The 25,557-nt window shown below is 41.5% G+C and overlaps 1 protein-coding gene and 1 pseudogene across 1 annotated transcript in view; one reads left to right on the top strand and one right to left on the bottom strand.

Annotated features, from left to right (window-relative positions):
- Positions 1-22,895, bottom strand: part of LOC124136460 (cornifelin homolog A-like) — a 48,471-nt gene extending 25,576 nt beyond the window's left edge. Inside the window, exons 1-4 of the mRNA XM_046502375.2 lie at positions 22,775-22,895; positions 4,165-4,228; positions 3,301-3,448; positions 2,594-2,733 (exon numbers count right to left, since the gene is read on the bottom strand). Coding sequence (XP_046358331.1) covers positions 2,594-2,733; positions 3,301-3,448; positions 4,165-4,215 — 339 coding nt within the window. The 5' untranslated portion in view covers positions 4,216-4,228; positions 22,775-22,895. The remainder of the gene's footprint in view (positions 1-2,593; positions 2,734-3,300; positions 3,449-4,164; positions 4,229-22,774) is intronic.
- On the top strand, positions 9,915-11,434 carry LOC124136494 (annotated as a pseudogene).
- Positions 22,896-25,557: the final 2,662 nt, after the last annotated feature.

Raw genomic sequence — 25,557 nt, 5'->3', positions numbered from 1 at the left:
GAGGATGTGTATAAAGATATGGCAGAAAAAATAGATATGTACGACACGAGCGATTACCCAAAGATAATCCACTGCACAGCGTAGTAAATAAAAAGGTGTTAGGTAAGATGAAGGATGAATGTGCTGGGACTCCTATAGCGGAGTATGTCGGATTAAGACCTAAGATATATTCTATAAAGAAGTCCGATAATGGAGAGATAAAAAAAACTAAGGGTGTTAAGAAGTATGTGGTAAAAAAGCATATCAAACACGAACAGTATAAAGAAGCATTATTCAACGGTAGAACATTCAAACACGAGATGAACTCTTTAAGAAGTTACAATCATAGGATATATGGATTAAGAATGAACAAGACATCATTATCCCCCTTAGATACAAAGAGATGAATTGATAAGGATGGTGTAACTACCAATGCTTATGGTTACTTAGGGCGGTAATACTGTATCGTTGGGAACTATGAGCAACTCTTCTCGTACAAATGCCTTGCCTGGTCCATCTTTAAGATAATAAAGAATAGGCTCTCCTTCTTTCATAACCAATCGACTAATGTTATATGTCTTAAGAGACCAAATCGGATCGGTTGCGCGGCGTAGGCCTCCTTTGAGTTCACTGGGCTGGTATAAATATCTTACGTTTACTCTATCCGGAAGTTTTTGTCCTTTGCCTCTCCTCGGTGCTGAAGATTCGGAAGTCACAGATTTCATTTTAATCGCATCGGATGGTTTCTTCCGGATTAATCTCGTTACTTCATTATTCAGCGCTGATACAACAGCTGATAATCGTGTCACCCATTCGGTTGATCTCAATCGTTCCGATTTCATTTCGATCCCATACTGATAGCCAAACAAACATTCCGCTAATGTCTGGTTAAATCATTCAATGATAGCTTGACTACGGTGGGCCTCTTTTTCATTATGCCTGATTTCGACATCGTGCTTTGTTAACAGTTTAGTTACTGATCCCATAAACTCGCGACCGGGATCTACTTGAAATAACTTGGGCCATTTTAGTGGTCCGCGTTTATATATGCGGCTCAGTGCATTAGCTACTTCTGCTGAATCTTTCGAGGTTATTGGCTCAGCCTCTTTGTATCGACTAGCCACATCCACTACCGTTAAAGCGTATTTATACGTTTTGCGTCTTACCTTATCCTGGGGAAGAAACAAGAGGTCAGCCTGATGAACTTCATTCGTTGTAAAAATATCAAACTTCTTCCTCGGTATATAATGCGATGCCGGTAAATATATTTGCCACATCGCTTGTTTCTTTAGCCATTCTTGGCCACATCTTTAGATACCTTAGCCGCACTGGCTAATTTTTTTATTGCACCTACACCTTTCCAATATCCTCGTGGGCCATAGTAAATTTTATTCATTATTAATTAATATTGATGTTTCTTTTAATACGAATTATGACTATCATTGAATCGCATCATCATTTTTGCATAAAAAATTCCCCCTTTAGTAGCAGTATAGGTATATAAATCCAGCTCCAGTGGAGTTGCGGCAGAACCATCATTACCTATACTACTCTACGAGTAACCAATGATCGACAAGACAACTGGATTTGAACAACACACCTACAAAATCGATTCCAGCCAGCAACAGTGACTGCAAGAAGTATCCCTGGCCTGCGACGAATATCTTCACAAACCGTACATCGTTGCCTCAGGTGTGCAGGGATTGTCGCCAGAAGACCCGCCAGACGTCCCATTTTTACAGGAAACAACAGTCAAACACGTCTACAGTGGTGCAGACAGCGTCTGCAGTGGGGACAAGTTCTATTCACTGACGAGTCTCGTTTTCACCTTAGCCACAGCGATGGACGGATTCGAGTGTACCGACGTCGAGGTGAACGCTACGTCAATCATTGTGTCATGGAAGAAGATCAGTTTGGGGCGGCAGCGTTATAGTATTGGACGGGATTACAGCAAAACAGAGGACCCCTTTGATAGTGGTAGAGAGAAATCTCACTGGACAGTGCTACCGTGACGAGATCATCGGCCCTGTTGTTCTACCGTTTTTGCGTTGTCATGGACCAGGCATTACCTTTCAACATGACAACGTCCGGCCTCATATTGCTCAACTTGTTCAGGATTCTCTTCAACAAAACCTGAATGTCATCCCCTGGCCGGATCGCTCCCTTGATCTCTCACCAATTGAGCACGTGTTGGATGATATGGATTGACGCCTTCGATGCAACCATATGTTCCACAGACACTCCAGGAACATGCTCCAGCAGATATGGACAGATATCCCACAGGACTTTGTGCGACACCTGGTCCATTCCATGAGACAAAGATGTGTTGCTTGCATCACAACCAGAGGTGGACACACACACTATTGATTTGTAAATTGACATTTTGGCATGTTCATGTTTTACATGAAATCGCGCATTTTCTGAAGTCAGTATGGCAAATGAAACCATTCGAACACTTACAGGAGTCTTTTATCTGTTGCAAACCGAAATTGTTTCAGATATGGTAAAAAACATAACTTTGCATTAAATCTTATTCAATGTCACAGAAACTTTTGTTGTTCAGTATATCTAACACTTAATCCAGTCATTTAAACACGTCGTCCCAATGACATACCTGTATGTTCTGCTCGATTCGTAGCTTGGTCCTAAGGACGACGAGTGCCCCAGGTACACAGCATGGGACGCAGGCGGACTCCCCCAGCTGCCCAGACACCTGGCAGGCCAGGGCTAGAGGACACACTGCCCCCAGCAAGCCTGTAGTGTAAGCAGATGCACAGTAACCGCAGGTTCCACTACCGTTAAGGCTTGAGTACACTATGCTACATGCTACATGTTGGTAAGTTTGTCCTATATGTACATTAGCTTCCCTACAATGACAAGTAAAAAATCATGACTTAGTGTAATTGAAATGTTTGTTTTGTTTGTTTGTTGCCTTAGTGCTGCACTCAAAAATATTTCAGCTATGTAATGGTGGTCTGGACCAGACAATCCTGTGATTGACATTATGAGCATCAATCCACACAATTGGGATACGAATACATGCATCAACCAAGTCAGTGAGCCTGACCACCCGATCCCTTTAGTCGACTCTTATGACAAGCATTGTCGCCTTTATGGCTAGCATTGGTTTCTGAAGACCTATTCTACCCCGGATCTTCACGGGCTATAATTGGATCTTTGTGGGTCCTCAAAACAATTGTGCCCTTGTGTGTGACCAAGAACAAATAATTCTATGAACTGTATAAACTTTCTGGGCTTGAAATCATCAGGTTAAGTGTCACCGATGTCAAGATACACAGGGTGACAACTGATATCACTCACATGAGCCGATGTCATCGAAACATGAGCATAGGTCGGAGCTCCACACTCGAGGTCCCATGTCCCTCATCATGGTCCCGGGCTGCTGGACTATCACCGTGGTCTGGTTGATTGGGGGAGGGGGGCCGATAGGGTAGCCACCTTGAACAGGCTAGATGAACAGGCGGACAGCATCCATTAACCAGTCAATACAGTTATTGCACGAAAGGTCACATGCATTGAGCCAATTTAAGTTACAGATTACGATCATTATTGGACAATAGGGACACAAACGAATAAAAACATATATATATGAATAACACTGCCCTTGGGACAACAACTTTTGGGAATCAATGGTAAAAAGGGTTACTTCCAGAGAATATTTAGATTAAATAGTCAGCAGAAACAGCGACAAGAACACATTACAGTGTTCTTTTCAAATTCATATTTCATGTTTGTGTCCATGGTAAGCGCCCCTTTTCCTTCTGTAAGAATATATGTTCGACAGGTCAGAGGAGGGATATGGTTCACTTTGTGAATGAATCTAGACACATGTTGAGCTGGGACTGAGACCATGTTATATGTAGGTCTAGATTGCCCAAAGCAATTAAATCCATATAAATATACATTCTCCTGGTCAGATATCTCCCATCTTCATAATGAGAGGTTCAATACTTCCATTGTCTTTAGGAAAAAGATTTCTCACTCACAGTTATATGTAAAAGAATATGTGAATATTAATTGTGTATCTAAGTTAGTATTTTATTTTTTTCAAGTATTCTAAATAGCAAACATTCCTCAAAAGCATAAGAAATGAATAATGAAAAGTAAGAAATTAATTCATGCAGTGAAGTATGATACACAATGCCTGTGATATGCCACATTTACCTGGGATGTAGTCACAGTCACTTGACCAGGGGAGGTAACTGGCTGCTCCATCGTGGTGTTCTCACTGAAAGAAAACGTAGCAATCACATTTTCAAACACAGTAAAATGACTTGGATGATTCAGTTTTGGTGATGACAATCTCCATCATCAGGGCTTTGTAAGTAGTCATAATAAACGGACAAGATACAAACATAAGGTTAGTGATAACTACCGAGCAGCATCACCATAAACCTAATTGTCATCCACACAACAAGGGAACATAAATGCTTTGAGATGGAAGCTCCAACGTGACACTGAATCAGAAACAAGATATGTAGATATCCATCCACACCGCTTTGCATACCATGAATGAACTCAACCAGCTTAGTCAGCAAGAGATAATGTTGTCAACCCCTCCAGTCAACCCCTCCAATCATCAGTTTAACGAACAATCCATATATTCTTCATTTCGCTCGTAGCTTGCAAAGAGACTCAAGGGTGTCTCAGCGCAGCAACACAAGCGCTTCAATGAAGCCCAATGTCCTTGAACATTAGAAATAGCCTTTTAATTAAAGTCTATGTTAAAGCATGTAATGACCTATTCGAGGGAATACCCAATAAAATTCAAACTTCCAAATACGGGGATGATGGAGCCATCTGGGTCCGCACCAGAAGCATAAATATGGCTAAAAAGTTACTGCAGAATGCATTAAATAAAATTCAAATATGGGCAAATAAATGGGGTTTCTCACTAAATGCCGAAAAAAACACAGGGATAGTATTCAAACACAGAAATATGCGCGCAAACATCCCTAAACTACAACTGAATAAAAAAAACACACAATTCCAAAAAGAAACCAAATTCCTTGGACTAATCTTTGATCAACACCTCACCTGGGGTGCTCAAATTAAAAACCTAACAAATAGATGCACTAAAGACCTAAACACACTACGCTGCCTGACAGGTTCGATCTGGAGGGCCTCCAAGGAGACCCTACTATCACTTTACAAGTCACTAATTAGATCAAAAATAGACTATGGATGCCAAATATACAACACCTTAAACTCCTCATTAAGCGATAAACTAAACTCAATTCAATATCAAGCACTAAAGATAATCACATGCTGTCAGCATGGCACACCGCGCATATCGCTACAGGCACTAACAGGCGAAATACCCCTGGATCTACGCCGAGAACAGCTAACAATAAATTACTGGGCCTCAACCCAACAAAACCAACAGATCCTTAAAACTAACATAAGCCCCAGACTCCAAGCTCTAGCTCACAAAAACCCTCAATTAACACCAATCTCTCAACTCATAATAAAGAGGAAAGAAGTGAGCAAAGCTCACATACCCCCGTTATCCCCGCTGGTCAACAACAAATAGTAAATATTATATATTTCTAACTGATTTTAACTTCAATGTTTTAAAAACTAAGATTGAGTTCCAGTGACAATTGACCCCCCCACCCCCAATCTCCCATGTTACCAGTGTTCACTACGAGGAAGTAGATCACCATGAACACCTTTAAATAAAAATTTGATTGAGGAGTTACATAAGAAGAATTATCAAAAGGACCAAAAATTGTTGATATAAAAACAAATAAAAAGTTATGGGCCGTACAAAAGCTCGTTCGGAAGGACGGACGGAACGCTATATACCCCTGATTTACTTCGTAAACAGGAGTATAATTACCTAAATATACACAACCTAAATAATTTACAGTTAAACACAGCCCCAAATAACACCTTCACACCCAAACTCCAAACCCCCAAAATCGACATATCTCTCTCCACCAGACTTAATAAAGAAACTGATCCAAATATCGCTGAATCCATCACATTAGCAGACATTCACGAAAAATGAAAATTGGTGTCACATTTACACAGACGGGTCCTTTGACCCTGGCTCAAAACGCACAGGATTCGGCATCCATATCAACAAACCCCCAAAAGAAACACAATCATATAGGCTCCCAAATAATCAATTTTCACAGCCGAATTAACGAGGATAGTAACAGCCCTGCACAGCGATAAAAAAACAAAACACAAAAAAGCGCCCAAAACTAATAAAACAGATAATTAAAAGCGCCAACAATCTACGTAAACGAGGTAAAGACATAGAAATAGTTTGGATCCCTGCCCACGTTGGAGTGTTTGGCAACGAACACGCAGACAAAGCAGCCAAATCAGTACTAAAATTAGAAGAAGTAAGCATCAACCTACCAATATCAAAAAACGAAATTAAAAGTATCACAAAGGAGAAAATCTTCCAAAAGTGGCAAAATAACTATCAGAAATCTGATTGCAAACTAAAACACCTGCTACAAAAGCCACTCAAAAAAACAAAAATCCATTATAAAACCAAAAAAATGACAGAGTAATAACTAAACTACAAACAGGCCACACTAAGTTAAACTCCCACCTACACCAAATTAATAAACACCAAACCGGTAAATGCCCCCACTGCAACTTAAAAGAAATGCCTGAACACGTAACATTATATTGCACACATTACCAGCAATACAGAACAACACTCCAATCCACACTTAATTGCAACAATCAAATGACACTAGCAACGGTTCTTAACCCCCTAAATGACTTACAAACCTTTAAAGCACTAGGCATATATCTAATCAAAACAGGCCTACTTGGCCGCATTTAAAAATAAAAGTACAACAAACAAGCTGCCAATAAACCCTAAATTTCTAAACCTATAAAAACACATAAACTCCCTTTAGTCCACACACACACACACACACACACACCCTCCACCTTTTGCATGGCATATCTCAAAATTCCAAATTTGTTCTCCAAATTAAGAAAACAACCCTAAAAGCACCACCTAGGTTGCCTCACCTTTTCGGACATACCCTTTTCGACCAAACACTAAATGGCCTGGCGGGCCTGTGCGCAAAACATGCATCTGTCGGAAAGCGCATGTTAAATTCCTAATTTGAGTAAGTAAGTTAAAGCATAGGAGTTACGATAATCTTAGTGCCACGATTGCTTTGTTGAACAGGGCCCTACAGTCACAGTCTCCTTGAATCCGACATAGACGAAACGTGGACACTGTGATCTTTCCCTTCTTTACGTATACATCCCTTCTACAAAATGAGCAAAGTAAGGTCAGGACACTATTTTATATACGTTGTTCCCTCATGAGGATTATATGGTGTGTTTTGCATTTCATGGTTAAAAACTGCTCACTGTAGCACTAACTTATTTACATTCTCCCCTAGTGCTCTTATCCATTCACGGTAAACTGTATTGCTTTTAAAATGCACATTCATTACTGTCTTGGCAAAAGTTATCATTCAGTGATAACAAGAGCCAGAAATAGCACAGGTGTGTTGTCATTTCTGTTGTCACGACAGGACAACACCTTTCTCTCTGGGGCAGGTAACATACGACTTTGCTCCTCACACATTACACATATGACACTGAATTCATGTGAGTCGTCTTAACCCACTGCCGTAAAAGAGGAAGAGTAATAGCAATGTACGAGCGGTGTGTTCTGGGCAGAATAAATCTGGGCAATCTACACCCTTTCTTAAAAGTGTAGTTTTTTAATTACCATTACCCCATATTAAAAAAAAGCAGAACCTATACTTGAATTGGGGTGTTCATAAATAACACGGGTTGTATTTTAGGAGGATTTATTCTCGATGGTCAGAACAATCGATCCAAGCTACCTACGCTGTTGCGTGAATGCCACTTATGGTATGTTGTACCTGTCACATATTGGGAGTTATCTCCCTTGGATAAACGTGCTGTAAGTCGGTAACCATTAAAGTGAGTTGTCTGAAAGGGTTCCCTCCCATAACGTAGACCTCCAAAATGCAGACCTCCCAAAAAGCAGTTAAAATTACAGTCCGTTTGATTCCAAATGAGAACGATGAATTGCAAAATAACTCGAAATCCAGAAAAGTGTATGAAACATCAATACGGTACTTGACCACGAATACCCTGTACCCAACAAAATCTGTATTTTGTTTATTTTAAGACCCATGACGGATGAAGTTCTTAAAGAAACTATCATGTAATTTTGTATAGAAATGTGTACATGACACGTAGAGGGGACAAACCGTGGAAGGCACAGCGCAAGCACGCATGCACTGCAAGTTCTGTTGTAGGGGAAATGACAGAGCGTTAGAGGGGCGTCTCATGATAATTTCAGTCGCAATCTGACTCGCTCATGCCATAGATCTCGTCGTCGGAACTGCTGGTGCCTGAACCGACTGTCACTATTATAGGTTGGACTGTTGCTGGCCGTAGTCCATCTCGTGACCAATAACATGGCTCTATCTCGTCAACGACTGTGGCCACACAACGCCTCCATGTTTCTACTGTTACCCGATCAAGGGATTCCTTTACGAGTTGTTCAACGTCTCATAATTTGAACGTTGTGTTCGATCGTCCAACGTCACCCTTGACGGTGCCCCATACCAACTCGATTGGATTCAGGTCGCAGTGATAAGGTGGCAATCGTAAGACAGCGTGACCCTGACCCTTGATGTAACTGTCAACTTTATACACGGGGTCAGGTTTCATAGTTTTGATGATTTCATAGAGCTGTGGTTTCGTCGCTCGAGAAGGAAAGGTAATGTTCTTCCGTTGCAGCCAAGTAACCATGTCTCCTTTACGGTTATAAGAGGTTGGAGTCTTGCTTTCTGGATCCTGCACAATATGATACGGTGCATTGTCCATGACAATGAGAGACTTGGTAGGCAAAGCAGGGACTAATTTATCTTTCACCCACTCCAGAAATACATTGCCATTCATTTCTGTGTGGTAGTCCCTGTTGTCTTTGGCCTTGGCTCTAAAGACGAGGTCACAGTCTGGGAGAAAACCCTGACTAGCAGAACCAGCATGGAGAACTATGAGTCTTTCACCCTTTCCCATTGGTAACTTTCTACCAGACTCCTTACAGTCACCACTGGGTACCCACTGACTGCTGGCTGTGTGTGACGCATTTACCCATGTCTCATATCCTTCTTCACGTTTCTGCTTGATGGTACGAATGTAATGATTTTCGGAGACGAACAATGTCAGACCCTTCACACAACACAGCCCTATTTTCTCCAGTTATCTTTTTGTATTTGTAACCAAATGTATGCAACAGCTGCCATAGTTTGTACTTTGTAACACGTAAATCATGGTCAGTTTCAAGGTGTTTCTTCAATATTCTTAGGGACAGGTACTTATTTTCTGAGTGCAGTTTAACAATTGCACGTCTGACTTGATCCCTCTGAAAACTGTCTAATTTATCAACCTTGCGTGGTTTTGACATGTTCCCTACCTCCTTGGCCTGACTATTTGTATCTCGTCGATTAACAACATTTTTAAGTTTCTGAGGGGACATACCAAGAGCTTTTCAAGCTTGTTTCAAGAATTTATTAATTGCATAAAAAGGCTTTGCTCTTTCCGCTTCACTTCTAAAGAAATCATACACATTCAACATCAACTGTTTAACATCTGCTGAGTAGGGCATCTTGTCATTGAATGAACACGGTCACTGTGTAGCACGTGCAGAACGTGCTTGCGCTGTTCCTTCCACGGTTTGTCCCCCTACGTGTCATGCACACATTTCTATACAAAATTACATGATAGTTTCTTAAAGAACTTCATCCGTCATGGGTCTTAAATTAAACAAAATTCAGATTTTGTTGGGTACAGGGTAATCATGGTCAAGTGCTGTATTGATGTTTCATACACTTTTCTGGATTTCGAGTTATTTTGCAATTCATCGTTCTCATTTGGAGTCAACTCCTTTCTTTAATCTGCTCCCAGTACATCACAAATCTTATTCAAACACTACCTTTAAACAAGTTGTGGGATTTGTGTAAGAATATACCAAATGTTCTCAATCACTAATATTTCCTTCTCTTGTGTATGGTATAACATATAAATATATTTGAACATGAGCCTCAACCTCGTCCAATTAAGCTATGGCCGGACTTACGAATGTTGAGTATGTCTTGTCCCGGAAAGGTGCCCCACAAGTTCTCCTAGACGGCTACACGTATGCTAAGAACAGGACGAAGAATGAAAATGTGTACTGGAGGTGTGTGAACAGATCTTGCAGTGGCAAGTGCACCACAGTCAGAGACTACGTTCGCGGCACGTCAGAACACAACCATCCACCTAGTGATGACCGAGCAGTGAGATTTGTCAAAGCCATAAGGAAGAGAAAACACCTATGCAGCAAATCTAAAACGACCTCATCAGCCAACAGGAGGACGACTTGGTGCCGCATCTGCCATCCTTCCTGAGTGTGAGTAGTGCCATGTATCGCCACAGACAACAGAACATCCCTCCATTGCCGGGGTCAAGAGCTGAGGTGGACCTTCCAGATCAGTGGACAGCGACACAAGATGGAAGAAGATTCCTGTTGTTTGCTGACAGAGAGGACGACAATATACTGGCGTTCTGCTCCGACGAGGCTCTTGAAGCACTGCAGTCAGCAGTTAAGATCTTCATGGATGGAACATTCTCTACCTGCCCTCCTCTGTGGAACCAAGTATACATTATTCACGCGATGTCAGGTTCCACCATGTACCCTCTGGTCTACACACTCCTTCCAGATCGCCAGAGAGCTACATACACCAGACTCTTCAACCTCCTCAAGACCAAGGTTCAGCAGACCCTCAGCCAACCCCTAGCTCCATCTGTCCAAACAGACTTCGAACTTGCAGCATTTTCTCAGACTGATGTAAAAGGCTGTCTATTCCATTTCTGTCAGGCAATGTGGCGCAAAACACAAGACCTAAGACTTGCAGTTGCATACAAAGAAGATGTGGAGGTACGCAAGTGGATACGACGAGTTGCAGGTCTGCCATTGCTGCCCCTTCTCGAGGTCCAAGATGCCTGGCTTGAAGCCATGAACCAGTGCCCTGACGTGCGCCAATCTGATGCCATGAACGACTACATCGTTACGACATGGGTGGATGACGATGCCCGGTTCCCACCTCGACTGTGGAATCACCATGCGACACAAGGGCCCCGTACAAACAACAACCCAGAAGGTTTCCACTCCAGAATCAGCAAGTCCCTCCAGCACAAGCATCCAAACATCTTCAGATTTATCGAACTGATCCAGAAGGTAGAAATTTCGGAGAGAGCGAAACTAGCGCAGATTCAATTTGGAGCAGCACCGCCACCCAGGAAGGTTGTCTACAGAGAGAAAGAACATCGCCTTGTCCGACTCAAGGAACAGCTTCACCGCCGTGAAAAGACACCCCTTCAGTACCTGGATGCAGTTGGTCCACTGATGACAAACAAGTGAAAATGACTGATAATCATAAATGAAATAACATTTGAATAAAAAATTGTGAACTCTACCCAGCTTTCTTTATTGTTACATAGGTGATACCATTTTACTTAAGGGTACAGGGTACTAAATACTGATGCAACCAGCCATAACGAGTGTTGTTTTAACGGGTCTGCGTTTTGGGAAGATACCTCTGAAAGACACATGTCTCTGTCTCGTGACTATATTGCATGGCATTGAGCATGTAACATGCCCTACCCAACAGCCAGTAGAAGTTAAATAAAAAGAAAACTCCAGGCAGAGTAAAAGGTCAAAACATCATTTCATTACAAAACATTATATGTATACATATATATAAAAGACATACATACAACACTGCCACAATCGTTTCTTGAGTGAGTGGGGTATTTCACTTGCATCCCATCGTGCCCATTAATCATGTTAATGTGTAAGGTAAGCTGGAATGACCCAGATTGTAGATGTCTCCCTCTCTGGAAACAAACTTGAGCCAGGGTACGTTGCTTACCAAACAATGGTCATCCTCAAGCATATCTGGGACTCAAACACACTTTCCAAAGTAAGAAATTGGCACCAGTCTTGTGGTCCTTGCCAAAGTGCACAATAATTAAGGTATCATAAGGACCAGTAGAAATTTGCCATTTTTAGGATTTTGCTAAATGTATCATTATAAGGACCAGTGGACTAAAAATATTAGTTTCTAACGCTGCCATCGCATATAGTTTGACAGGAAAAGGTCGCAACCTTTCGGCTAATTGCAGCATCTTAGACCATGGAGGCACCTGTATCACCTTCACTTCTTAGTCGATCCTCTCCATGGCCCATCTCCGCAGCAGCACTTACAAATTAAATCGTGTACTCCACTGCAGCAACAGAAGTCTGCCTATACCCAGTACACATACATAACGCATGCAAAACAATTTGTCAGACTCGTAAACATACAGATGGATAAAGTGACAGCTTAGTTGAATGTCTGTCACAACGTGTAGACATAGACTGACGATTTAGATGAATGTCTGTCACAACGTGTAGCTATTGACTGACCATTTAGATGAATGTCTGTCACAACGTGTAGATATAGACCAGTGTAGACTGACTATTTAGATGAATGTCTGTCACGTGTAGATATAGACTGAATGTCTGTCACAACGTGTAGATATAGACTGACCATTTAGATGAATGTCAACCTCCATGATTTCACTAAAAGAAAACGAACAGAAGCAGTCCACATTTGCTGCCACAAGCCATCAACAGAGATTAAGGCTCTTTCATCCCATCCGCCTACTATGAACTCATTAAGCAATAATCACTGCACCCATACAAAATTATCCTGTTTAATTGGCTTCATGTCCCATTGGCTTCCACCTATGTGTTCTCTGTCCATCATCTTGTGACAGTAATATCCTTCTGTTGTCATTACTTACTCAAGTTATCCCACTCATGTATGTAATTGTGGTTAATGTTAATCCTCTACTGTTAATCCTCCACCACTATATATATTCTGTACAATGTCCCTCATTCAACATAAACCAAGACCTAAACCCTCAACCTCAAATCACAAGTACCCGCAGAATCACCTCAACTAGAAATGGAAAAACGGTCCCAACCTCAATTGTTAATTGTCAAAAAGACCGCTAGATTTCCCGAAGCCCCTAAACACATATCTTTCGGAGCCCACACTAGCTTAGAAGTCAAACCCTATATAAACAGGTCAAACAATGTTCCAACTGCCTCAAATATAATCACACAGCCTCCCAATGCACATTTCAAAAAACTAAATGTAAAAAATGCGCACAAACAGACTGCACAGGCACATGCTCACCCTGGTGCATCTACTGCAAATCCATCAAACACACGTCACTTTCAAACCAATGCCCACACAGACACACCCTCACCCAGCAGGCCAACAAACACATTAACATAGAAACGGCCAAAATCCAAACACGAAAATTTGCATCACCCGCATCAAAACCGCTTCTCCCTACACCGCACCTAAACACCATCCCTCAAACAAACACCACACCCATAACCGCAAGCTCTGTCTGGGACGACGACATAGAAACCGCACCCACCTCACACACACATGCAGCCACACAACCACCCACCAACTCTCCCATACCTCACATAGCCACAACATCAACACCCGCAAACCACAAAACAAACCACAAAACGACCACCACAACACGACCCTCACCCAAACACTCTACAGCCCACAAGGCAACAAAATTCACCCACAAGCAAGCACAACAAAAAAACACAAACACTAAATCCACAGCTACACCCACCCCGCAAGCCCAAACACAACCCTCCACACCGCAAGCCACCCCTATGGAAACCCAAACAGCTAATTCTAACTTAACTGATGAAGAAGAGTACTCCACAACAGAAGAAACAATCGAAGCTACTCCAACTAAAACAAATGAAACTACCTTCAAAAACCTAAATAGTCTCACTTTACTCCTAGCTTACATGCAGTCAAAACTCACCAAACGCAAGCATGAAATCCTTCCACAAAGTAGTATTCAATCTAAACTTAACCAATCTCCCCTTCTTCCTCTTTAACCTCCACCTAAAAGAACTCACCAAGTACAATAAAACTAAAACGAAAATTACCAAACACCCGAACCCAATAATGGAAGGACTAAATATTTTTCAGTGGAACGCCAACGGACTCACCTCCCACGGCCATGAACTAAAAGCTAAATTTAAACGAGATAAAGGCCCACATATTGCTTGTATTCAGGAAACTAAATTCTCCAAAAAATCCAAATTCACACTACCGAACTATAACTCAGTTAGAACAGATAGAGCTAAACCAAAAACAGGTAGAGCCCCAGGAGGACTGATTATATACATCAGGGAAGATATAAACTACGAAGAAATAAAGATAGACACGCCAAACCTAGAAGCTAACGGCATTCAAATCACATTAAATAACAAAAAGATAAACATCATTAATATATACCACTGGGTAGAACAAAAAGTCCAACCTGAGGATCTAAATAAGCTACTCCAAATAAGCAACAAATCCACTATATTCCTATGAGACTTTAACGCTCACCATCCTACCTGGAGCATAAATGATAAAATAGATAATCATGGCAAACAAATATCCGAATGGATAGAAACAAACGACCTAGTACTCCTAAATAACAACCAACCCAAGAGGTACGATAAGATTATCCAAAAATTGTCGGCTATCGACCTAACTATATGCACCGCAGATCTAGCCCAAAGTACTCAATGGGAAGTACACGATGTCCCACTAGGTAGTGATCACTTCCCCATAAACATAACCATAGGCAATACAAACGTACCAATACAAACAGAAAATCAAGAACCAAAATTCCGTTATAACCAAGCTAACTGGGACCAATTTCAAGTGATCTGCAATCAGGCTAATTTAAATGAATTAGAAAATAATGATCCAGAAATCTACTGTAAAAACCTAACAGATTACATAATAAAAGCAGCCAAAACCTCCATCCCTTTTAAAACAACTAAAACAGGCAAACCAACAGTACCATGGTGGAACGAGGAAATAGAACAAACTAGACGTAAACGTAAATCAGCCTTCAATAAAGCCAAACGCGACTTGTACATCTAAAAATAGCTCACGAACTAAACCACCAAGTTCAAAGTCTAGTCAAAATATCTAAAACCAGAAACTGGAAAAAATTCTGTGAAGAAATAAATAACCGTACAGGCGCAAAATCTACGCCATTAGAGGCTTAAAACGTCATAAAAAAACACCTAACATTAATAATTCAACAAACCCCGCTGAAAAGGCAAATAACCTCGCCAACCATTTTTCGGCCGTAAGCAGTAACAACTTTAGCCAAAAATTTCAAGATAAACTTAAAACAGAAAACAAATCCTCCAAAGAACCAAATAATGACAACCTAGAAATAAACCACCCTTACACAATGGGGGAGCTACTCTACGTCATCCAAAACAGGAAAAAGGAAACAGCCCCAGGATTGGACCTAACCTCCTACCAAATAATTAAAAAACTCCCCCCTAAACTACTCCAAGCACTACTTAAATTATACAATCTCATCTATCAAAACGGACAAGTACCTACTCCCTGGAAACAGGCATTAGTCATACCAATCCCTAAACCTAATAAACCAGCTAATCAGGCTAACTCCTATAGACCAATTTCCTTAACTTCAAACTTATGTAAAGTAATGGAATCTATGGCTAAAAACAGACTACAACATTACCTAACTCAAAATAACATCATAAACCCAGATCAAAGTGGTTTCACTCCTGGCCGCTCAACCTTAGATAACCTCGCCCGTTTAGAGCAGGACATTAAAACAGGACAACTCAGCAAACAATATACTACAGGCATCTTCTTAGACTTCTCCAAAGCTTTCGACATGGTATGGCACGACGGGCTAATACAAAAACTACAAAAAATAGGACTCAAAGGTCAAATAATAAACTACATCCAAGACTTCCTAAACAATCGTAAAATAACCGTGGGTATAGACCAAACGCTATCGGACCAATGTCCCCTAGAAAATGGCACTCCCCAGGGCAGCATCCTCAGCCCCACACTCTTCAATATAATGATAAATGATCTATTCGAGGGCCTATCCCCTAAACTAAACACATCTAAATTCGCGGATGATGGAGCCCTCTGGATCCGCACAAAAAGCATTAAAATGGCCCAAAACCTACTTCAAAAATCTCTCCCTTAACTCGGAAAAAACTACAGGAATAGTATTTAAACACAAAAACATGAAATCCGCCTCCCCAAAACTCCAGCTAAACAACAAACCAATCCAATTCCTAAAACAAACCAAATTCTTAGGACTAATTTTCGATGAACATCTCTCCTGGGACGCTCACATAAATAATCTAATAACTAAATGTAGCAAAGATCTAAATACGCTAAGATGCCTCACTGGCTCAAACTGGGGGGCCTCCAAAGACACCCTCCTCTCACTCTATATATCACTAATTAGATCTAAAATAGACTACGGATGTGCCATATACGACACCCTAAACCAATCCCTAAGCAAAAAACTAGACTCAATCCAATATCAGGCTCTAAAACTAATAACACGCACTCAACATGGCACCTCCTACACTTCACTCCAGGCCTTAACAGGAGAAATGCCACTAAGTCTACGTAGGGAACAATTAACCCTAAATTTCTGGGCCGCATCTCAATCCAACCCCCTAATTTAAAGCCTAATAAACAAAAATATAAGCCAAAAAAACCAAGCCCTAGCTCGAGAACACCCTCTACTTACTCCAATATCCCAAAGAATAACCAATTACTTAAATGAACACCAAATAAACAATCTTAAACAAAACTGTAAAAAATCAAATATCTTCACCCCAAAACTTAAAACACCCAAAATAGACATAACACTAGCTAGCACAATAAATAAACAAACCGACCCAAACATAGCCAAAACCACCACACTAGCATACATACATGAAAATTGGCCAAATTGGTGTCACATTTACACGGACGGATTCTCAGATCCGATCTCCTAACACACAGGTTTCGGAGTCCACATCACACAACCAACTAAAGCCACACAATCCTACCGACTCCCAAACAATCAATCAATATTCACGGCCGAACTAATGGGCATGGCCTCAGCCCTTCATAATCAACAATCTAAAAAACAACAAAAAATCCTAATACTTACCGACTCGCTCAGTGGACTACAAGCCCTCCAAAATAAAAACACCAAAAACCGCCCTGAACTAATAAATCAGATACTAAAATGCTCAAAAGATTTAACTAAGGCAGGCAAACAAATAGTATTCATTTTGATCCCCGCCCACTTCGGAATATACGGAAATTGAAAACGTCGATAAAGCAGCTAAACTATCCCTTAAAATCCCAGAAATAAGCTTAAACCTACCCATCTCCAAATCAGAAATTAAAAGTGTTAACAAAAAAAAAATGACCAAAAAATGGCATAACCTATATCAAAACTCAAATAGCCAAATCAAAAAGGTTCTCAAAAAAAACCTAACCAAACCAAAAATTCTACATCCGTCCAAAAAAATCGACAGAGTAATTACTAAACTCCAAACAGGACATACCAACCTAAATAACCACCTCAAAATAATAAGAAAACACGCAACAGGAACCTGCCCACATTGCAAACAACAAGAAACCCCAGAACACGCACTCATACACTGCACCCACTACCTAACACACCGAACTACACTACAAACCACCCTAAATCTAAATAAGGCTCTTACTCTAGAAGCAATCCTAAACCCACAAAATAAAATAGAAAAATTCAAAGCCTTAGGCGTATACTTAATCAAAACAGGACTAATAAATCGCATTTAAAACCCCAATAAACTACCAAAACCAAACCACATAATCAAACTAACAAACTTCCATACTCAGGTCCCTTAGTTCGTCCTCCAAACCCTCTTGGCATTTTTTCAAAATTTCAAAATTTCCAAAATTCTATATAAGCAACCACTAAAACACCCCTACTGGATTGCCAAACAACTTTTTCCCCTTTTCGGAAACACATTAAATGGCTTGGCCGGGCCCGTGTGCGAAATACGCTGCAGTCGGAAAGCGCACGTAAAATCTCCAATATAAGTAAGTAAGTAACCCTCATTCAGTCTTGCTTGACAATGGTGTAAGGATCTATACCGAAACATCGCTTTTTACAGTATTAAAGAAGTTGATATCCATAAATTGTGTTTACTTTGTCAACCTTCAACTTCTAAGTAATGCCTATCAATTTATTTTAATTGGGTTATTACATTTTTCATTGTGTAACCAATATTTTTCCACTCATCTTGTCATCACTCTATTGGGTATTTCCCCAAATTAGTGAACATTTTAAGATTTTTAAAAAAAGAAATAACGTTTTAGATGTACATGTATATAACTGTTCTAATTTTATAGGCTTGACTTGGAAAGTAAATTTTCTCGTAATTGTATTTAGGAAATTAGCTCCTTTGTATGCATGCTGAAAAATCTTCATTAGGTATTTATGCGTGCTGTCTGGTGCGTTCTTCCTTCATGGTCCTCATTTCCGTAAATGAGGGGCAGATCTATAGATGCGGCCATGATGTGGATGGAATATTGTTAAAAACAGCATCAAATTCCCACCAACCTCATGAATGGTAAATTCTCGACTTATTTCACATCAGCAACACATAAACAATAAAAATGACCTGATGTATACAAATTGATTTATAGTTACGCATATACAGTTCTAAAAAAGATTTTGCGAACTCACAGATCCATCATGACCATGAATAACGATAATGTTGACATATTACATCAAGGGATAGGTGATCAAGTCCCTGTGTGTGCAAGTTTGTCACGATTTGCTCCACTGACCCTAAAACTGTAAAACCAGGTTCAGGTATGTAGGTCATATATCGCTATCCCCCCCATCTTCCCTGTAACCCTGTACCTGTAAGGTGGATACATATCCCCCCCCCATCTTCCCTGTCACCCTGTATCTGTAAGGTGGATACATATCCCCCCCCCCCAATCTTTCCTGTAACCCTGTATCTGTAAGGTGGATACATATCCCCCCCCCCCCCCCCAATCTTCCCTGTAACCCTGTATCTGTAAGGTGGATACATATCCCCCCCATCTTCCCTGTAACCCTGTATCTGTAAGGTGGATACATATCCCCCCCCCCCCCAATCTTTCCTGTAATCCTGTATCTGTAAGGTGGATACATATCCCCCCCCCATCTTCCCTGTCACCCTGTATCTGTAAGGTGGATACATATCCCCCCCCCCCCCAATCTTTCCTGTAATCCTGTATCTGTAAGGTGGATACATATCCCCCCCCCATCTTCCCTGTCACCCTGTATCTGTAAGGTGGATACATATCCCCCCCCCCCCCCAATCTTTCCTGTAATCCTGTACCTGTAAGGTGGATACATATCCCCCCCGCCCCCCCCCATCTACCCTGTAACCCTGTATCTGTAAGGTGGATACATATCCCCCCCGCCCCCCCCCATCTTCCCTGTAACCCTGTATCTGTAAGGTGGATACATATCCCCCCCCCCCCCAATCTTTCCTGTAATCCTGTATCTGTAAGGTGGATACATATCCCCCCCGCCCCCCCCCATCTACCCTGTAACCCTGTATCTGTAAGGTGGATACATATCCCCCCCGCCCCCCCCCATCTACCCTGTAACCCTGTATCTGTAAGGTGGATACATATCCCCCCCGCCCCCCCCCATCTACCCTGTAACCCTGTATCTGTAAGGTGGATACATATCCCCCCCGCCCCCCCCCATCTTCCCTGTAACCCTGTATCTGTAAGGTGGATACATATCCCCCCCCCCCCCCCAATCTTTCCTGTAATCCTGTACCTGTAAGGTGGATACATATCCCCCCCCCATCTTCCCTGTCACCCTGTATCTGTAAGGTGGATACATATCCCCCCCCCCCAATCTTTCCTGTAACCCTGTATCTGTAAGGTGGATACATATCCCCCCCCCCCCCCAATCTTCCCTGTAACCCTGTATCTGTAAGGTGGATACATATCCCCCCCCCCAATCTTTCCTGTAATCCTGTATCTGTAAGGTGGATACATATCCCCCCCATCTTCCCTGTAACCCTGTATCTGTAAGGTGGATACATATCCCCCCCCCCAATCTTTCCTGTAATCCTGTACCTGTCAGGTGGATACATATCCCCCCCATCTACCCTGTAACCCTGTATCTGTAAGGTGGATACATATCCCCCCCCCCCCCCAATCTTTCCTGTAATCCTGTACCTGTAAGGTGGATACATATCCCCCCCGCCCCCCCCCATCTACCCTGTAACCCTGTATCTGTAAGGTGGATACATATCCCCCCCGCCCCCCCCCATCTTCCCTGTAACCCTGTATCTGTAAGGTGGATACATATCCCTCCCCATCTTTCCTGTAACCCTGTATCTGTAAGGTGGATACATATCCCCCCCTGCACCCCCCCCCCCCCCCATCTTCCCTGTAACCCTGTATCTGTAAGGTGGATACATATCCCCCCCCATCTTCCCTGTAACCTTGTATCTGTAAGGTGGATACATATCCCCCCCTGCACCCCCCCCCCCCCCCCCCATCTTCCCTGTAACCCTGTATCTGTAAGGTGGATACATATCCCCCCCATCTTCCCTGTAACCCTGTATCTGTAAGGTGGATACATATCCCCCATCTTCCCTGTAACCCTGTATCTGTCAGGTGGATACATATCCCCCATCTTCCCTGTAACCCTGTATCTGTAAGGTGGATACATATCCCCCATCTTTCCTGTAACCCTGTATCTGTAAGGTGGATACATATCCCCCCCATCTTCCCTGTAACCCTGTATCTGTAAGGTGGATACATATCCCCCATCTTCCCTGTAACCCTGTATCTGTCAGGTGGATACATATCCCCCATCTTCCCTGTAACCCTGTATCTGTAAGGTGGATACATATCCCCCATCTTCCCTGTAACCCTGTATCTGTAAGGTGGATACATATCCCCCCCATCTTCCCTGTAACCTTGTATCTGTAAGGTGGATACATATCCCCCCCCCCCCCCCCCCATCTTCCCTGTACCTGTCAGGTGGATACATATCCCCCCCATCTTCCCTGTAACCTTGTATCTGTAAGGTGGATACATATCCCCCCCTGCACCCCCCCCCCCCCCCCCCCATCTTCCCTGTAACCCTGTATCTGTCAGGTGGATACATATCCCTCCCCATCTTTCCTGTAACCCTGTACCTGTAAGGTGGATACATATTCCCCCCCCCCCCCCCCCCCATAACCCTGTACCTGTAAGGTGGATACATATCCCCCCCCCAATCTTCCCTGTACCTGTCAGGTGGATACATATCCCCCCCATCTTACCTGTAACTCTGTACCTATAAGGTTTGATACATATACTCCCCCCCCCCCCCCCCCGCACAATCTTCCCTGTAACCCCGTACCTATTAGGTGCATACATAAGCAGTGTTTCTCTACTCATTCATGTGATGCAATGGTTAAAAATATGGTCATAGATATGCAATTAGAGACAGAAACAAGGATTTATTATTCCAAGGAGGAACTGAAATCAATTTAATGAATAATGCGAATTATGATAATATAATGTTCAACAGCACCACAAAGAAAGTGTCTTATGTTTGGGAATAATCAAGTTCACTGATGCATCTAACGAGCATCCATGTCCAAATCTCAAGATAGAAATGCTCACATCAGTGTTCACATTACACCGTTCACATCACCGCAAATAAAGACTTTATACATTATATGTTATGCTGTAAACGTTCTCTATGCTGGTTCCATAGCCACGTACCCTTAATTTGTATTTAATGTTACATACGTGACAGTTGTGTGTTGCTCATTGTTCAAATACCATAGATCTCCCATATATTGCCAACATCAAGGTGTAACCATATCCAATCTTGACCGGTATAGTTACAAGGGGTACAGGCTAAAACGGCACCTTAGCAAAACATCACCGATTTCTCAGGCTAAAATGGCACCTCATTTGTTTGATGAAAGCGGCACCTCTATTTTTAATAACAATAAGAATGATTTATGTAGAAGTATATATGCTTTATTTACATGTTATGTTGTAGAATATATGATTTATGTACATTGTCATTGTCTTGGACAGTTATTCACTGTTGAATATTGTCTTAAATACAGTTTCAGCTTGACATTGACTTAATTGAGTAAAGGTACTTGAAACTTCAAAGCATGTGATGTTTTCACATTACGTTTTGTTGCGCCTCCCAATCAAGAGTCGGTGAATAAATTGAAAGAGGCTAATTTCTAATGTAAAATTTGTTTAATGTTTCAAAATTATTGATGTTTGCAAGTGACCGTGTGAATTTATTTCAGTACCAAGGTTAAAAAAATAATAAGGTGCCGTTTTCGCCAATCGGTGCCGTTTTAGCTATGAACTCTTTTTTAAACACTGCTAACCACAGGATCGAGGTAGTTTAACTTCGAGTACCCATAGAAAAATACAATTCGCCGTATCCGAAGTAATGAACTTGGTACTGGCCTCACGTTTAATTTGTAATTTTTCATTTCTCTTGTTTATACTTTCTCGATGGACGCACGTTTACAACTTCACAAACATAAACAGCCACAAAGTCACTCGAGCTGGGCCAGCCGACGGGTATATAGCTCTATACCATGTTGGCTTCGTGTGTGAAACCTGTCTGTAGCACTTGTGGCGTCATTTCGCAGTAAAGCGGGTGAATACTATTTTGTCACGTGTGATTTCAGTCACCATCATAAACTACACTATCTTCTTGACACTATAAACCTACTATGAAAATCATGATTGTCTTTACTGACCAAACTATGAAGAAAATAACCTACCGTTCTTGTCGTTCCCGTCTTTATTATCCCTGGTCACGTGATCCGTGGGATGAAAGCGGCAAATTTTACAATTGAATCCGGATTAGCACAAACCGGTTTCATTGCATGACAAACAGGTATACCAGAAAATGACGTGTTGAGTCTCGTATCGGGATAAAGAGGCTATCACTCATTAAAAACATACCTCATGATTCGTAATGAATACTTCATAGTAACTGTTATTTATTAAGAGCAGAGCTTAAAAACTGATAATATACTCGGTTTTACATCCGAAATACACCTGTTAGCGAAAGGATTAGGGGGCTGCGTGTATGTGGGGATAATGCTATTTCTTCATTTTTGTTACCATATATATAACTGCTATTTTTATGACATCGTATACGGCAACTAAAGACACCATTAACTAATAGTATAACACGATAGATGAGAATGCTTAATCACATTCACTAAAATCATACCGTCAGATACAGTAGTTATTCGTGCATAATGAGCATGACGCAAAGGTTATTTCTATTTACGTCAGATGACCGGTGAAGCAAACAGATTCGCCAAGGACTTTAATAGTCTTATGCCCCCTTTTTACTACGACCACGAATATCCCAAATCACCCCGAATCGGAAACTTTCGAAATTCGTGATGATTCGGCCAATAATGCAAACTTTCGTGAAGAATCGGTAGGAGGTACACAGCAGTTACGACAAACTTACGACGACATATTTACGAGTAGTTTGCGAAAATCGGTACTTTTCCAGGGGTAAATGGGTATAGCGAAAACGGCACCTCAGCAAAACGTCACCGGGCGAAAACGGCACCGATTGGCGAAAACGGCACCTCGACTCGAGCGTACGGCACCTTATTTTTTTTTTTACCTTGGTCAAATAAATGATATTAAATTTACATTGTAACTTGCAAGCACCAATAATTGTGAGATGTTAAAACAAGTTTACATTAGATATTAGCCTCTACTCCAACTATAATCCAACTTAGCTTATACGCAACTCAACTTATTGTGAAAACATAACATGCTTTGAAGAAAAATAATAGAAATTAAACTCACATCGTCTCTTACAAACACAACTAATTGTGAAATAAAACAAATAAGAAATTAGCCCCCTACTCCAATTTACTCACCGACTCCGATTGGGAGGCGTAGTTAACTTGTTGTGAAAACACTATAGCTTTGAAGTTTTAAGTACCAATACTCAACTTAAGCTGAAACTGTATTTAAGAGGCCAAACATGATGCCGTCAGATCACAATTATTCACAATGGCCTTTCAATGTGTTGCATGCGAGAAGAATGTCAGAAGAAATCAACATGCTGTATCATGTGAGTGAGTGAGTATGGTTTTACGCCGCTTTTAGCAATATTCCAGCAATATCACGGCGGGGGACACCGGAAATGGGCTTCACACATTGTACCCATGTCGGGAATCGAACCCGGGTCTTCGGCGTGACGAGCCAACGCTTTAACCACTAGGCTACCCGACCGCCCTGTATCATGTGATAACTGTGACCAGTGGACCAATTGAGTATGTGGAACAGGACTTTCTGTGGCTCGTTATAGAGAAATTTGCCGTACTGAAGAAGACTTCCCTTTCCGCTGTGTGAAATGCGTAGGTCCCGTCATTGAAGAGGTGGTCGGCAACTTTGATATCAGTTTCCAGATGCTGAAGGAATGAGAGTAAGACCGTAACAAGTAACTATTTTATTTCAAAGTATTTGCCACACAAAAATGAAATAATAATAATAATAATAATACCAATAATTCATATATAGTAATATATTATCATATTTTTTTATTATTTTTTTAGTTCAATAAGAGATGTCACCATGCTGGAGCCCCCTTCTGCCGACATACCAGAGAATGTCTACACTTTGGTTGAAACAGAGTCTCAGAAGGGCAAAATTATTATGGATCACGTACGTCGTTCGGGTAAATATATTTATACTTGTTTTTAAACACAAACGTTTATTTATGTCTCATAAGCATATAATATATTCTAAATAAGTAAGTATGTCATATTTTCTTTCTTTTGGTGTTTGAAGAGGATGATGATGATGATGATGAAGATGGACATGTATATATGAACATATTTACTGAAAAGAGGAAATACAATGTAAATCACCAATCAAATACTATATTTACTTATATCTCTGAAAAGGGGAAATGTAAATACATCACTAATAAAATACCATGCAAATAAACCCTATATATTACTACAAAAATCGTTGTTATCGTTATTAAAAATGGAGGTGCCGTTTTCGCCCGACTCATAGTAGCCGTTTTCGCCAAATGCGGTGCCGTTTTCGCCAGAGAAATCGGTGCCGTTTTAGCCTGCACCCCTTTTCCAGACACTTTGGCATGTTCTTGGGTCCCGAAAGACTAAAAAGCCCCCGGTCGCTGGCCAACCCCAGTCGCAGTTTGTACTCCAAGCTAGCAACACCTCTCCAGCCTACCAAGCCACCCAAGCCAACCAGCCACCAAGCCAACCTCACCCAGCAAAGCCTCCCAAGCCAGCACAGTTTCACTGATAGCCAGCAGAGGAGGTAATTATCAAAACACACACCCACATTCTCTCTTAAATCTACTCACACCCAAGCCCGCAAATCCACAAAAACACTAAAAATCCTCATAGGTAAACAATAGGATAATCCACAACCCCTAAATAACAATCTCAAAAACCTAAACACATCTCAACAAACCTGCTCAACCAGTACCCACCACCTACTCCCTAAAAACACACCTCTCACTACCAACTCACTCCACACAAACCCACTCACC

The sequence above is a fragment of the Haliotis rufescens genome, unplaced genomic scaffold (assembly GCF_023055435.1).
Source record: "Haliotis rufescens isolate VD_foot unplaced genomic scaffold, xgHalRufe1.0.p SCAF_1, whole genome shotgun sequence".
Lineage (NCBI taxonomy): Eukaryota > Metazoa > Mollusca > Gastropoda > Lepetellida > Haliotidae > Haliotis > Haliotis rufescens.
This window is presented reverse-complemented; position numbering and strand designations above follow the sequence as displayed.